A 16,526-nucleotide genomic window follows, 5' to 3' on the forward strand; every position below is an offset into this window, starting at 1 on the left:
TATTCTGTAATTTATAAAACTATTTGTTTTCTGGTGCTGAGATCTATTAATGTGGCAGACTCTACTGAACTTTAGAGCTTAAGGTACATTTGTTTCTCATGGCTTTTATTGCTAGCAGTACTTGCCATTAATATTTGATTATATTATTATTATGTATTTCTTATCTATGTATTTCTTAGTTTTTGCTAGCAATACTGCTAGGAATTCCCATGGCAATTAAATGTTTATTTTATTTGGGATATATTTTTCCACTTTACTTTCAGTGATTCAAATTAACATGGAGATGAAGACTTCAAAATTAAATACATAATAAATACAATGTTCCAAATAAACTATTTAGTGACTTTGCAAGTCATATTTTTTAATGTGAGTTTCATTTGTGCTGAATGTGGCACGATTAAATCGTCAAAGCAAAACCATGTAAAATAAAGCGTGACTAAAAGCATACCCATGGACAGAAAAAGACAAAAAATTTAAATCTCTTCAAATATTACTATCATTATTTATTTGTCATGTCTTCAATTATAATTACTGTGGAAACTGGTGCTGTTCAAAGCATGTCAGACTTCAGTTTCCCTTCCTGAACCTGAGGTATACTGTATTCAGAATAGTACATCAAGTGAAACTTGCCTGAAAACGTGGCCTTTGTTAGACTCGGCTATCTTGGTACTAGCAATTATGGTTAATAGTACTATTTAGTATCAATTTCCATTATTAAAAACATGCTAAGAAAGATTGTAGTTGATAGGAGGCTATTAGAGCCATTTTGCTAACCCTGTTTCTAGAAGTTTTTTCAATGCCTCCAGTCATTCAGCATGCACACAATGAACACAATTCATTTTGATTTATATCCTCTAAACATCATTAGTATAGGCTGTTTCTATCGGTGGTTAGTTTTGGAAAAAAAATAACAATTGTGGCTGAACAAGAAAAGAGGAAGATGGGGTGTATGGCATTTTCACATGTGTATTAGGGGCAGAACATGAAACTCACCCACGCTTATACAGAAATATTTTTCTATCCACAACAGCACAGCCATGTTACACAGATCTCTGAAAAGTCTATGTCTCTTGATGGTCTTGAGCCCTGACAAATGGAAAATAACTGAAATGTATTAGCTCCATAACTAATGACCGCATTCACAGAGAGGAACATTTGCAAGAGCACATTGGCAATTGCACTAAAACAAACAATTACAAACTAAGCATGAGGCATTTACACAGCCCCACTTTATTGTAAAAACAGAACACTTTTCTTTAAAAAATTCAAACGAGGTTTATCGAGGCAATCTAGGGGTTCCTGGTGAACTTCTCTCAGGTAAATGTCAGCACAAGACGGGGGTTTGGCCCTGCTGGTGTAATATTAATATTAACTCATAACATTAACTTGTCACTCGCATGACATTGTGAGAAAAGAGTCTTCACTTGGCTCAGGTAAAATGTTTCAAATGAAAATAGACCCCACAAGGAACCTAAACTATTGTTGAAGGAGCAGACTTCAGTGAAGAGAAAGGCACCAATGGCCTCAAAGCACTAAAGTACTTCTATTTCTGATACTAAAGACACTAATATGGATTTAACATTATATGACAGTATGGTGTTCTAGAAATACACCATTTAAGCTCCTGTTGACTTCTTATCTTCTTAGCAGTCAACAAAAATAAAAGTAAGCTGGGGACTAAAGAAAAATGGTGCGTAGTAAACAAGCAACACAAAAATGAAAAAAAAAAAACTTTAGAAAATTAACTTTTTTATAAATATATAGAGAGAGATATTCAGGTCTTTAATCATGCTCCTTCTTTGTCTCATAATTATTACGACAAAATTCAAATAGAAACATTTCAACATTTTGTAAGCAGACCCCCATAAGGATAACATAGATCAGTACATTCAGAGCAGTTTTCTTATTTTCAACAGACCAACAGAGGGGTACCATCTACCCCTATACTTTGTACTGCTATCTCCTTGACCTCTGCAGTGGTTGGCCACACTCAAAGAGCAGTAGGAACCAGGTCACACTGCGAAGTTACGCTTCTCTGCAAGCACAACTATCCCACTCGCCGTGGCTGATCTTAAACTTCCCATTGTGAGGGGGTCACGAGGATCCCTGACGCTTTTGGTTCAGCACTCGGAGTTTCTCCAGCTGTTCACTACGTTGGCTGTGGACCGTGATCAGAGTCTGATTCTCCTCGGTCAGCTCCCTGAACTCCTCTTCCAGTTGGGCAACCTCCAAGTTCACCTTCTCATCTTCAACCAGTTCGGCAATCAGCTCTTTTCTAGGGAATGGGACAGACAGTTAAAGGAACAGAACATTTGCGAAGAGCCAATGAACAGAAGAAAGTGAAGCCTATTAGACCCATCTCAAACATTTGGCTTTTAGTAGCTTAATGATCCAAGGTTCTCATCTAACTGTTTCTTGGTGGTTCCAAAAACCTGTATGGGAAGTCCCAAATCCCCATGATATTTTGTGTGAAGAAGTGTCCCTTGAATGTTCTCCAAGCCTCACTGAATGTTATATTTTAAACAATGTGTGTATGGATACAAATATGACATTCAAAGTTTGCAACAGGATTTTTAAAGCCATCCAAAAGCAATACATTTAAAAAGAAATGCATTACAAAATATAGCAGAAACATGACATAGAAAGGTTGTCGTAGTGACAAGAGAAGTGTGATACTAGAAGATTCACAGTCTGTGTCCTATCTCTGCCTTGACGCACTGTGTGTTAACATAACTTAACGTCTTTGTGCTCCGTCCTGAGGCCATATTGTCAGCGAGTCTGCAGTTGTTTCCTGCTTAACCTCTAGTGTGTAAGTTGTTTTGGATAACAGCCTCGACTGTGAATAGTTGTTATTACACATACCAAGCAATCTTTATTATTTTATGAAAAAACAGCATTGGGTGAGTTGCAACAAAGCTACCCACAATTGTGGCAAGACAGGAATATTTTATTTCTCTCTCTCTCTTTCTTGAATCTCTATACCTTATCCTAACTATCGACACTTAAATGCATTTTTCAGTGCATCTCTGTAACGGAGTTTAAGATTGTGCACAGTGACACTGCATTTCACAGCATCACTAAGAAACCTTATTCAAAAGCTCATGAAACATTGACTTTTGTACTTGAAAATAATTATTTATATTGCACTAAAAGGTACTATGCAGTATGGTGCTGTAAACATAGAAAGGTTTCCATACAGAATTGGACATCCATTGGACAGCATGCAGCAAGCTTTAACAATTAATACATTGTTTTCAAGTAAGGAATGACAAATTTAAGAGCAATGGGAACAGGAACATTAATGTGTGATCACATAACACAAGTGGATACCACTATGTTTTCAGAGAGCTCTTGTTTAGTGTGGCGCCTAACACACAGTTCACATTGCACCAAGAGGTGTAAATGCTAAGTCATGATGCATCAGAAGAAAGATAACTTAGTTGAGCAAGCAAAGCAAGAAGTGTTGGCTAAATTAAATGACCCATCTTGTAATGAATTGAAAGCTGTACATTGTTAATAAAAAGAAAATGCACCCATTACTTGCACTGTATTTCAAAGCATTGTACCGCCTCTGTAGAAAACATACTTGCTGATATGGAATTTACTTTGTTAGCACTAAATAAAATCATAAATGAACTGTACCATGGTTTTTAAAGTAGTTCATATTACTTAACAGGATAATTAAGGATCTGTAATTAAAAGTGTTTTCTGATATTGGGCCGGATTAAATCAAAACTTTCACTCACCCGCTAATAGAAATCTAAATACTTGTACATCATAGCAGTTACAGTTCTGATTAGAAGAAAGTGGCATCTTACTGAAAATGAAGCCACAACTGAGTACAGTTCTGTAGTTTTCTATTAGCGGGTGGGTCAAAGTTTGGATTTAATCCGGCCCATTGTGAAATTTGCATTTTCCTAAGCATTACCCACAGACCAAATGATTAATAATAAAACCAAGCCCACATGGTTAGATTTAGCTGTGTTTAGTACCAGTGTTCTTTTACGAAAGCTTATAAAATAAGTGTTGTAATTAAAGAGAATTTACCCATTTTAGTTACTGCATAAAGCTTGTTAGCTCTAACAAAATTAATTTGCTGACTATTAATATTGGAAATACTCGAGGCCAAAGCAAGTTTGATTTGCAGAATGTGGCTTCACTTCTAATACGGTACGATTTTTTGACCCCCAAAAACCATGTTATAGCGGGGTAGAGTTGTACATATTTAACCCAAAAGCAAGCATGCATTTATTTTAGTTTTTAAGGTGTCATATTCCTCCACTGAGGACATTTAATCCAGCTAAATATATTCTGAACTTAAGATAACTATAGTTTCTTGGTCCTACATTCAGATGTAGAGAACCTCTAAAATGGAATAGAAAGTGATCATGATATTTACTTTGAAATATTTCTTTTTTGTTTTCAAAAACAGGATATACTGCACTAAAATTGTAATGAAAAACAATGCCTATTTAGGTAGAATGATATATTTTTAAATTTATATTGTTACCATGGAATGAACCTCAAATTATAAAATACATTGTATTATTATTGATCTACTGTCCACACACAGTAAATCAAATTAAAATAAAGCATTTGCTTAACAGTGAAGAGGAGGGTTTGCTATTATTCCTTATTTTACATCCCAAAAGAACAATGCTATGTCTGTTTCCTAATACAGGAGATGAAAAACTGCAGTTCTATTATAATGGTTTTTATGGATATTAGCCTACATTGTGGGTGATTTTTCACACTGGGAACTGGATTACTGAAGCAAAAATATGAAATAGAGACACAGTATTCACCTATTTTCAAGTGAAAGTTTTGACATGACATGTTCCAGTTTCATGACGTACAAACTTTTAAAAGCTGTAACGGTTCCTCTATGTATGCCTCTGTCAACACCTATATCCTGCTTTTGCCCCCGAGTTTTGAGTGTAACAAAATAGACTGAAATGCAGTGAGATTTTTTTTAAATAATATTTGCATCTATTTTCGACACGTTGCCCTTTTTGTCATCTGTTGTCTACTTTATTTAAAATTTGGATTGTTTTCCATTGTGGCTCAGATTAAATCAACACATGATTATGAGTCTATTCATGATCCTGCTTTTAACCCAGTCATGGGGATTGCCACAGCTGCTCTTAAGGTGATAAATCCACTGTTATTACACCTTTTATAACATGCTCAGAAGAAAGTGAATATATTTTATAGAGTTTGATCAGTTTGCATCAACTGTGTCAAACAATCAAACAACATTCATCTTGCCTTTTAAACAGCCTGTGATGCTATAGATATTGTCTCTTTTTGAAGATATCAAACATTTCTATGGCCAGTCAGTTTATTTAAACTTGGCTGTAGGTGAACATGTACAAGCATCGCACACTGTCTATGCCAGAAATGTCATCATCACATAATGCAGCTGTTTGAATTTTCCTCAGAGCAATTTCTGCACACACCTGCAATCCAAAGCTCATAAGACTTGGGTTTTGTTTAATAACATATACAGTGAAAAGCCTGATTAATTACCACTTACTAAAAAAGTTCAAGATAGTAATAATAAGAAGAAGAAACAGTTGGCTCAGTAAAGTATTTTTATATTTAAATCCTCAAAGCAAAAAAACAAAACAAAAAACAACAACATTTTATGGATAGCAATTTCCAGCAAATAATGAAATCATTCTGTGCAATATTGAAGTTGTTGAATGTCTGGATCCCTTTACATAACAGCTGGATGAAATGTTTGTGATCAATTTGTTATTGCAAACCATATTGAGGAAACTGGGCCTCCTCCTGACTGTAACCTTTCCTATGGTTTTATGTTCTCCTGAATGTGTTGTGATACAGTTTAACCTGTCTGTGCTTGACCTTCTCGGAGCTTCTGCTCTGGCCATGGTAATGTGGAAGAAACTCAGCCCTCACGCAGCATGGGGAGGAACAAAAAAATGCTTCGAAGCGATACAAAGTTGCTCTGGCTCGATACAAAAAGACTGACATTTATACACAAAAGTAAACAAAAATGTGGTTATAATTAAATAATTTCTGTTATCTTTTAAGCAAACTAATCAGAAGATATTTCTTGAGGGAGGACAGATCCCAGGCTAATGCATAGATAAGGGAAGAGACACTTAAATCACACAGTTTGACAATGCCTCCCTGATGCACATAATTCTTAACATGAGTCAAAGGTACCTCCTGGCCTGACACTAATCTTAACATATCTTCTTTCAGTATACCAGTTTTAAAGCCTTGCAAGACAGAAATCCACAATACCAAACCAGAAGAAAGGAAGAAAAACAAATATTTCACAATGGAAATGCAGCATCTTGCCAACATCAGATGCTCTGATAAAGTGAAAGCCCACATTCATACTTAAACTCGATTGCCTTACCACATCCATGGTAGATTGAACCTATTCTATTGTCTCATACATCTATTCAGCTGTAGCGCATATAACATGTCATTTTTAATATTGGAGAATGCACCTGTGGAAAAGCAAGAAATTGCTTTTTTAGCCATTTCACTACTTGTCTGATAGCGTTTGGAACATACCATAGCGATCTGGGACTGTGGGTATATGGGACTGCGTTAGGTCTGTCTGTCTGTGTGTTGGGGGTGGGGCAGTTCATGTGTTGTGTGTATTACTGTTAGTGGGGATTAGTTTGTTCTAGGTAAGAGAGTGGAGATCGGGAGTTAGATTTATAGCAGTAGTAGATAGGAGTGTTGCTCCAGTTATCCTGTTTAATAAAGTTCTGTTTCATGAAACCCACTTCCCTTCAATTAATGTTGCTGTAGTGGCAAACCAGAAGTAGCAGAAAAGCAAAGAATGCTACAAAACTTTGAAGGACACAGGTAAACTGAAACTCCTTTATTCTACAATGAAAGGGGGAGATGGACATAAATTGAACTCTAGACCTTAAACCCTAGATATGTGCCAACAGGCATGTATGTTTTAAACAACATGAGCAACAAAATAAAAGTTGTATAGCAAAAGTTGTAAATGGTCCTTTGTGTCTAATGATTTATAATGTGTTTGAAAACCACATCACCATGATAAGGGGAACTAGTGTAGCCTGCCTTGAAGATATAATGAGATCAAAGGAAGTATACATGGAAATATTCAGGTTTCTAAAAAAATGACTTACTCACTGAATTACCCCTGCCCTTCCCATCTCCCTCCACAGCCCTTAATGACTTCTCTTCTTGTTTGCTTCTGGCAAATATGTCATCAGAAATATGTTGTAGAAACATACTACCCCTGACTAGACACTGTCATTATTGTTCTCTTGTTGTCTGCACGTTTGTTGGGTCCATTTGAATGCATGTAGAAATACAGTCTATTTAATAAATAAAATAATTTTACTCAAATAAACATTTCCTCCTATGTATTTATGTATTTTTAAATATTTTGGGCTTGGAAAGAAATGATATAAATGTAATCACACCATTTTACAATCTTTTGACAACTTCCTCTAATGGCTGCAAATGTGTGTTTTGCTAGAACATTATATTTTTCTGTGTTGACTTTATTAAAATATTGCCACAATGTTATTTGATTTGCTAGAAATCTAGTTCAAGTAATTGAGAGATGAAATGGAAGACAAATCAGAAGACACTATAACCCTCCAGGACCAAGGTTGCTGACAACTGCCCTAGTCCCAAACTGGAGTTTAAAGTGTTAAACAACTGAACATTTGCTGTTTATTTAAATAACTTTACATTTTAATGCCCTTTGTTCCATGAGATATTCGTACTTCCCTCTTCTTCTTTCACGTTTAAAACGGACAAATAATGATGTAATCTGGAAATTCCCTAATGTACACAGTAGTCTGTTTTAAAATATAGCTCTTCCTGCAAATGTTTTATTGACTTTAGCTGGTTGGGGGCAGTGGCAGGGGTTTTGGTGCACTGGTTTAACTTAAACAATATTGCAGAATGCATCCGTGGGTTAAAAACTTTAAAGTTAATTTATTCTTGGAGGTACTAGATGTGTGTAACTGAATAGTAAGAAAAATGCATAAACCTTTTTCCTAAAACTTGTATTAGTTATTTATTTTATTTTCTGAGTACAAATTAAGCATACTGATTTTTCTCAGAGTTTCAAAAGACTGAACACAAAGCTTGACTCCTTTATATCCCAAGACCGAGATGCTTCTATAACTCAAATGGATGAGGCTATGACTAAAATCAAGCAGTTGCAGACTAAATTAACTGAAATGAAAATGAATTAGACTAAATAATGGTTGTGTTTTAAAACATAAAAAAGACCATAAAAAAGACACTTAATATGAACATCCTACAGCAGGGGTGGCTAACCATGGTCCTGGAGAGCAGCAGAGCTGACAGGTTTTTGTTCTATCTAGATCATGAACTGCTTAATTTAACCAATTAGGCCTTAATTAGGCAAAATATCCCTGTGTTCAAGGTATCCAATGATTGGTGATTTAGAGAGACCTGGAAAACCTGCAGGATTATGGCTCCAAGAACAGGGTTGCAAACAGGCCACCCCTGTCCTACAGGAAAACCTCTTCTCTACATAGCAGCAGCAAACCATTAAAAAAATATACCTTCCCTTTAACTCTGATGTTTCTAAAAAGAGATGCCAAACAGGACATGAGTCTCCTTTCATGTAACTTACTTGCGCTCTTCCAGCAGAGCAATCTCTTTTTTGACATCATGGAACTCCTTAGCCATTTTGCAGTGGTCCTTGTAGACTTGCATAGACTCCGTTGATGAGTGACATGGAGGCAATGGCTGTAGAAAATGTAAAAAGAAATGAGTTTGCATGCATGAGTAAAGATAGGGATGAGCACATGAACAGCAGATTTGTCCGGGGGTGGGGGGGGTTGGGGGGGAGCATGTTTAGAAGCAATTCCAAATTAACATCTGGCAAGAATGTGATAAGGCGCGGGGAGTATCAACGAGGGACAGCCATCTTTCAGCGCTTGAGTCTGCTATGACTGCTTACGTAAGCTGCTTCCCGTACAGCGACGGCATACTGTTTTCACTTGGCTGAGCTAGTTAACACTGAAAGCTTGAGAACTACACCATGATTGCTACACAGCAAGCAGGCAGGCTTTCTAAAACTACAAAACAGAACAGAGCACTTTGGTGGCACAGGTTTGAAGCTGACATGACAAATAAAGAATATCAAATTGAGAGAGAGAGAGAGAGAGAGAGAGAGAGAGAGAGAGAGAAATGAATTTACAATCTAAATGTTGTTTAAATGTTGAAAAAAGGCAATTCTCTTCTCTTCAATTCTCTTGAGGAAACGTAATTAGGTCAAACATTACAAAACGGTGGGGAGAAAGAGAAAGGATACAATTCAGTTTTTAAAAAGTGTGTCTCTCACGAAAGGCATTTATGGCTGATATGAACATATCAAATAATTTTTTCAGAAACATGCCCATGAGACATACATAAAAGACATCACATATACAGGAAACTGTTGCATTTTCAGTTCACAACTGAGTCATCTGTAACTCAATTCAATAATTTAATTTTGGAAAACCTTGAAATAAAGGTTTGACAAGCTATAGTTGAACTGAACCATGAAGCAGGGTATCTGTGTAGTTATAATGATAACCTACATTGAAAAACATTAGTTTTGGAAGTATATTATAGAAATACTTTGAAAAAATACATTTAAACATACAATCCTTTTTTAACATAGATATGTTAATATTTTAGATTACTTTTTAAGCTAATACTGCTTAAGTAATACATACAGTTCTTTACATAAATTTTTTGTAAGAAATATCACAAAAGTTGAAAATGCTCATGCTGACCTTGCAAAACAATTACACAAAAAGAAATGTATGGCTGTGTATAGCTTTTCTAAATATGTGTATTTCAAAAGAACAGCACGTATAGGAAGTGCAATAGGACACACAAACCCATTACAAAATGTGGAAAATCAATGCCAATTCTCGTGAGTTGTTCAGTCCTTACTTCTGCTTTCAGTATGAGACAGAGCAGACAAGTTAAGAATGCATTTCCCTTTAAGACAACTTCTGTAAAAAAAACTAAAATAAATAGCTAATGGTACATTATCATAAACAGTGTGGTGTAAAGCCACATTCCTTTAGGCTGTTAACCGGTTAGAAATTTATTTGGTAATGTACTAATATTTTGTATTATTATTGGAACTTAATAAATGTTGTGTTGGTAATGTGTGTTTAATTTCCTGATTTTACCAAAAAGGAAAAGTCTGATGTTTAATTTATAAAATGTAAAATATAAATTATGAAAGAGCTATCTGTCAGACAGAGGGCAATATGTGACATATTATCTGACATATTATCTTATATATTATCGGATATTTTATTGCACAGAGGATTTCCACTTCAGTTTCCCTAACCATCCAGTGCTCTGAGATGCACAGAAAGTTTGGTTAAACTGAACCAATCAAAGTAGGTTTCAGGCATAATGTACAGGAGACAATGATGCACCCATAATAAGAATAATGTGTTTTGATTGGTGTCTTTATTGCTCTTTATCTGTCACTTAAGCATAATCTGCATATACAATGGTTTATAAAGTTTCCTTCAGATTTGTTCCTCCAAATTCATGCCACTCTTTTTTTCCCAACAAAGATTATTAATTGTAAAAAGATCATTTGAAAGCCATTGGAAAATAATCTTTAACTGTACCTTCTCTAATGATTGACTTATTAGAGTTTGACATACTTGTTTTGTGGATGGGCATAGTAGTAAAGTCCAATAAGCAAGTGTATGGTGACATGACCTGAGAGTCACATAGTCTGTAATTCATAGGATGTATCTGGAACAATATCCTTTGAAATAACACCTTGACAAAAAAAAGCCTTATACAAATATTTATATAATATGCCTAAGTGTCACATTTGTCATAAACCTACATCATAATTTACTAATTGGATTGTAATGTTAATGTATGACCGATTGTTTTCACCCCTGATTTGACCGGGACTCCAAAAGGAAGATTTTGTCTTTTGTCACCCAACAAACAGCAAATCATGTGCAACCCCCAGTTGCTACTATAGCACTTTAAATGATTTACTTCACTGCCGATAGAATCTGTCACTATTAATGTACTTTGTGTATTTGGTGCCCCCTGGTGGATATGGATCCACATCACATGACAAATCCAGATTTAAGATTCTCTGGTTTAACCTTTCCTATCTATGCATTATTGAAAATAGCTGAAAAACAAACTAATTTGAAGTAGTTTCAGACATGTGATGCATATGATAATAATGAAATTGTTTATTAATTTGGTATACAACTTTTTCCAAGGTGATTGTGTGAATCTAAGTGTATAATCTAAGCTCTACACGATATTTACAGCTTTACAGTATAACTATATAAAACGCATTTTGTACTGTTGTTTTTCAATTTCTTCACGAGGACAAGCTCATATGATCTTATCATGCAACAAACGTATTGCATGGAACATATTTTTAGAAATATACAGTTGTATATGGTGTTGTTGTGCCAAATAAGTTATTGATGGTGCTTATTTTGAACATATTATTTTATCACCACTAAATTGTTCGTCCCCATGTGAATTCCAGATAAAGATTGATTGTTTTTGTGATTTAAGCTAATGGTGTTGCCATTGGAATGAGAGGAACACACTGCCCACTGGCAGCAAATTAAAAATGGGAAGCAATACATCATTAGTTCTGGCCCTACCTTCTGACATATCTGGCTATGATTCTAATGAATGACTAAAACCAATGAATTTCAAGTCAACACACAATATAATACAACTATTTTGAGCACACAGCTCTCATATTAAAGTGTTATTAGTTGTTATTAGTTTAACTCTTAGAATAATAAATACTTCTTAATAACGCTGTTTCAGCTATATAGTTTCCAGATATAGTAGACCAATGATATTACACACTGCACTGACACTTTTTTTTAGAAGAAATAATGGCTTAAAAAATAAACATTTTTTTTAGCATGTGTCGAAATATTTATTTATTTATAAAATCTGTTTTGCTTTGTAAACATGGTAGTGAATCATGATTATTCAAGTCACTATTGCATTATTATTTACCTTACACTGCACCAGAACACATTACTCGGCCAGAAAGTATATGTGCTGCAATACTTTACCTCGGCAACTCTACCCCTGTCCCGGTGGTATCCAGCTCTGGTCCCGCAGGGAATGTTAACTATTTAAGCCAGTACTTGGATTGCTTCTGTAACTGAGGGGTGGAGTGGAATGAAAACCATGCAGTTCTGCTAGGACCAGATTTGGAGACCCCTACATGTGTATTGTACGTTCTAGCTTTAGGCCCATATTTCGGACCACTTGTACCCTCTCCTCAAAAATGTCAGGTACTTATGTCAGTGTTATAAAGTGGCTATTCTTATGTTGCTTTGGAGTTCTACTTGTGGGATTGTAAGTCTTACTTGTAACTGCTGCTCAAGTTCTGGAAAGGAAGATGGGAAAGGAGAGTCTTCAGCATCTTTCAACTCTAGAGGAAACAGAAAATTAAGTACAACTTTAAGGGGAAATCATATTCTCTCCAGGGACAAAAGGAACTATTACTTTCAAAACATTTTTAATGTAGCCTGCTTTACACTTAGGGACCTTTGGAATAAGTTAAAATCCTTTTGTTTGATGTATTTAGGACACTGGCATGACAAACTTGGAGCTCACAGAGGGACATTTTGATCTATATTCCTATTGTCCAAAAAAGTTGTGGGACGCATGACATTTTCATACTGTAAATGTACAATACTTCCTAATGCAGATTTATATCACATGTTTAGAAAGGAAATGACCTCAATGAATTACAATGCCAATTAAAATATTTAAATTGTTGACAGAAGCAGATTTTCTTCTATAATGTGAGACAACACTCCATTTTAAGGACTTGCTGACTCCCAATTGTTTTTAATAAAACTACAGGAATTATCAAAATAATTTATGTTGCAATAGAATAAATGGTTAGAAAAACAAATGATGTACACTAAACTGCACAGCATCAATGGTGATGCACTGTTGTTGTGTAACAGAATGGCCAGTACAGGTTTAGAACTTAGAATTATTTTATCTTTTCTTTTGAAAAGGTCAGTGGGTTTTCAGATGAAGGGGTATTTAATGCCGATTTATCCTCTCTACTTTATATTTAACAGGGTTCATAGTATACATGAGCCTTTTACAGTCAATTCCCTACAGTCAGTAGAGCATTCAAACTCTCCATGTTAAAGGCATGTGCGCGAATTCAAAATGTCTGAGCATGGTGACCTCATTCGTGGGCAGAATCTACTTGTTCGTTATCTGCGTTTCTTTAGCAGCGGTCACAAATGAAAAATGTGTGCTCAAAACACTATTCAACCATGTGCTTCGATTTATGTAATGATTTTTTGTTATCTAATTATGTAAATGACGTCGTACTTAACAACATTGTTTTGAGAAGAATGTCAACATTTCTGGCCTGACATTTAGTTTGCTACCACCTGCCCCACAATCATGAACGAGGTCAGCTTGCTTGTATACAACACCCACTGGCTTACTGTTAAAGCGCCAACAAGCACAAGTGGCAGGTGAAGTGTTAAATGTTTTTAAATATAGGTCAGTATTCTAAAAGCAAATGAGTGAATCACGCACCATAGAGGTATTAAAGAGGAAATATGATGCCGGGATGTCAGCTGTGCAGCTGCTCTTTAAACATTTGGCTGAATAGCTGTAAAACACTTTGACAGCAGTACAGCATGAGAGTCCCACTGTGCAGTTAGCTTGATATTTTGTTTTGAAAATGCCAAAGCCTACCAAAATAGAGAACACTTGTCCCCCTAAAGAATGACCAAATTAAATTTAAACTTCAGAGAGAGGGACCCTCACTTAGTGATCTGGAAGCTTTTCAGTGTGATTCCAATCAATTTTGCATAGAAAAGAAAAGAAAGGAAGAAAACTATAACAGATTATAATATAGTCTATAATTGATTTCACTTTCAAGTTTTTTGTTTGGCTGCAAAGTCCTTTTTAAACCAGAGAAGGTGAAAATGTATAACCACAACAGTAAGCATATTAACTTACAAGAAAAGGTAAAAGTGTGTTCACCACAATTTGAAAAGGATATGATAGGATTTGGCTGTAATTATTAACAGATAATAAACAAACAGCAAACAGACAACTAAAGATATGAGCACAGCAACTTAAAAAAATCATAGTAACATAAAGTAACACATTGCACATTGTTCTGAGAAACTCTGAGAACTTTTTTTTTAATGGTAGATATCTTCACAAGAATATGGACAACTATCTGTAATTACAGCACAGGTAGATAGGATTTGCTTCAAATGTTATACTTATTTTGTATGTCCATCAAAAAAAAAACCACTACTGACATCATCCACTGATTTCCTCCCTATTCTACTGGTCTTAACATAAATCCAGTAGATTCCCTAACTATGCTAATTCCACACAACATACATATCCATTTTATATAATCATGTATTGAAACTTGGACAGCATAGAAGTCAAAAACCAGAGATTTCAGAATACATAATCTGAATCATGATATTGTCAAACTTACCTCTGGAATCATTTAGGCTGAAGGCTATTCTGACTTCTGGTTTCTCGGGAGATACTCGCCTTGTTGTGGTGATCATTTATCCCTTTACAAGAAAAAACAAAATAATTTACATTGATGGTAAACACTAAGATACCTTTTGGATGAGAATGAATGAATGTCTACTAAGATAGTGGAAGGATCAGATTTAAAGCAAATTCTGTTATCCAGAAGGTTTGTGTCATGGTCCCCTATAGAACAATACATTCAATTTGCAACTGTTTTGAATTCTAGATGAAATATTTGCATTTCTTTAATCATTACATTCAAAACTTTTTCCATGATTCATGATTAAGGGTTCTGGAATGATTTCAATTTCCTGATTAGTATACAGGTTTTCATTAAACATCACAAAACCAAATTAAAGTGTACTTCTGATGCTGGGTTGGAATGACCTTCAGAATACAATAACCAGTATACTACCTTAAGCAGATAATCTGCATAAAGAAATAACCCTGAGCAGGATACTTTATGTATGTGTGTGTGTGTGTATGTGTGTGTGTGTGTGTGCGTGTGTGTGTTGTCTGGCCAAGGATTCTCAAGGATGCTTTTGACTATTGTCAGGCATGTTCTCAATGCCAGTTCGCTGCCCCAATCTCAGCCAGAAATAAGTGTAAGATGATTCCTACTCTGTTGGTTAAGGATTGTTTTCAGAGAGTTGCCATGGACATTTCAGGGCCACTGGATTCCCGCTACTTATGTAATAGCTACAGTTCACCGATCACTGACTGTCATTCAGGATCCAGAGCCTTTATAGTATCTGACCAAAGTCTTGAATATAATGTCTCTCATCAAATCTCTTCTGAGTCTGGGATTAGGAATTTAGTAAGATTTTAATAGTTGTAATAGATTAATATTAATAGTTTTAATAGATTAAAAGTTGACATTATAAATGTATAAATCCATCCAAGAATCACAGATTGTGGTAATGTATCCATTGTGTTTTTATGTTTAATGTATATAATTATGTTTATTTAATGTAATCTGGTCATTTATTGTGGTTTTGTAATAACTTGAAGTATTGCTTATTCATTACAGCATGGAATTGTGAAGAAACAGGAGGACTGTTCAAATTAAAGTACCACTATGTCTGTACTGCATTTATGTTCCCCCCCAAACAAAAACTGAAATTACAGATTTCAGAGTTCAAAAATAAACATATTATCTGATCAAGTGCTGTTTGTTGGCATGATAATAAAGTCAAACCTCCTTCACAAGTCTGTCAGTCTGTGGAGCACCCCCATCATCCCAGTATAGAACATTCCGGATGCCACCCACTACAGACACATTTTCATTCACTACACTATGCCTTCGTACCAAAAATAAGAATTACAATAATGCCCTACTGGTGAGAGGGCAAAACACCACAGATAAGTGAGCTCACCTCACACACCTACCTTTGTGAAATAAGTTGCAGGATGAGTTGAAACTAGGGCCAAACTTGCGTGTCGTTTTCTCAGCCACAGACACAAAGGAGTTGACAATAACACGGCACCTGCTACACAGCTGGTCCCAGTGCTCAGAAAAAAAACAGTTAGGATAGCATACTGCTGCTACCTGCCTTTTTTCCCAGAGTGCCTTTTGTCTCCTCTTGTGCTGTGTGTTGTGTTTCTTCTCCTTTTGTGGGCGAAGCCTGTTGGCAATCACTATGGTGCTTAGAGAGAAAAGTCCTCACAGGGAACCCTAAGCATGCTCTTCACTGTACACTGTCAACTCCCTCCCTAGCGTATTCCCACCAGGACAGCCTGCAAGACAAACACAAAGTGTTTGGCAGCAGGAGAATGTTTGCAGCGTGCTTCTGTCTGTCAGTCGGCCTCCAATTAAATGGCTCAGATGGCATGACTCTAGACAGGAAAAATGCCTCCAGCTCCAATCAGCTTTGAGTGACATCGCCATGCACGGCCTGGGTAGCAATAACTGTGGAATGATGCAGCGTACCAGAAAGAGGCTGGCT

General features: G+C 35.8%; 1 protein-coding gene across 1 annotated transcript; it reads right to left on the reverse strand.

Moving 5' to 3' along the window:
* Positions 1–478: 478 nt before the first annotated feature.
* Positions 479–16,373, reverse strand: map3k7cl (map3k7 C-terminal like). The gene is made up of 5 exons (XM_066699849.1): positions 15,970–16,373; positions 14,537–14,618; positions 12,405–12,469; positions 8,639–8,754; positions 479–2,275 (listed from the first exon to the last, which is right to left on the reverse strand). The coding sequence occupies exons 2-5, from the start codon at positions 14,610–14,612 to the stop codon at positions 2,095–2,097; spliced, it is 438 nt and encodes a 145-aa protein (XP_066555946.1). The 5' UTR covers positions 14,613–14,618; positions 15,970–16,373; the 3' UTR covers positions 479–2,094.
* Positions 16,374–16,526: the final 153 nt, after the last annotated feature.

Source organism: Amia ocellicauda, chromosome 3, assembly GCF_036373705.1.
Source record: "Amia ocellicauda isolate fAmiCal2 chromosome 3, fAmiCal2.hap1, whole genome shotgun sequence".
In the NCBI taxonomy this organism is placed as follows: domain Eukaryota; kingdom Metazoa; phylum Chordata; class Actinopteri; order Amiiformes; family Amiidae; genus Amia; species Amia ocellicauda.

What these genes read in the sequence shown, in the direction of transcription:
- map3k7cl (XM_066699849.1), bottom strand. Translation starts at nt 14,612, where the DNA reads ATGATCACCACAACAAGGCGAGTATCTCCCGAGAAACCAGAAGTCAGA. An exon ending in CAGCCTAAATGATTCCAGAG is followed by an intron (nt 12,470 to 14,536) that starts GTAAGTTTGACA and finishes TGTTTCCTCTAG; the next exon opens with AGTTGAAAGATGCTGAAGAC. An exon ending in AACTTGAGCAGCAGTTACAA is followed by an intron (nt 8,755 to 12,404) that starts GTAAGACTTACA and finishes CATTTTCTACAG; the next exon opens with CCATTGCCTCCATGTCACTC.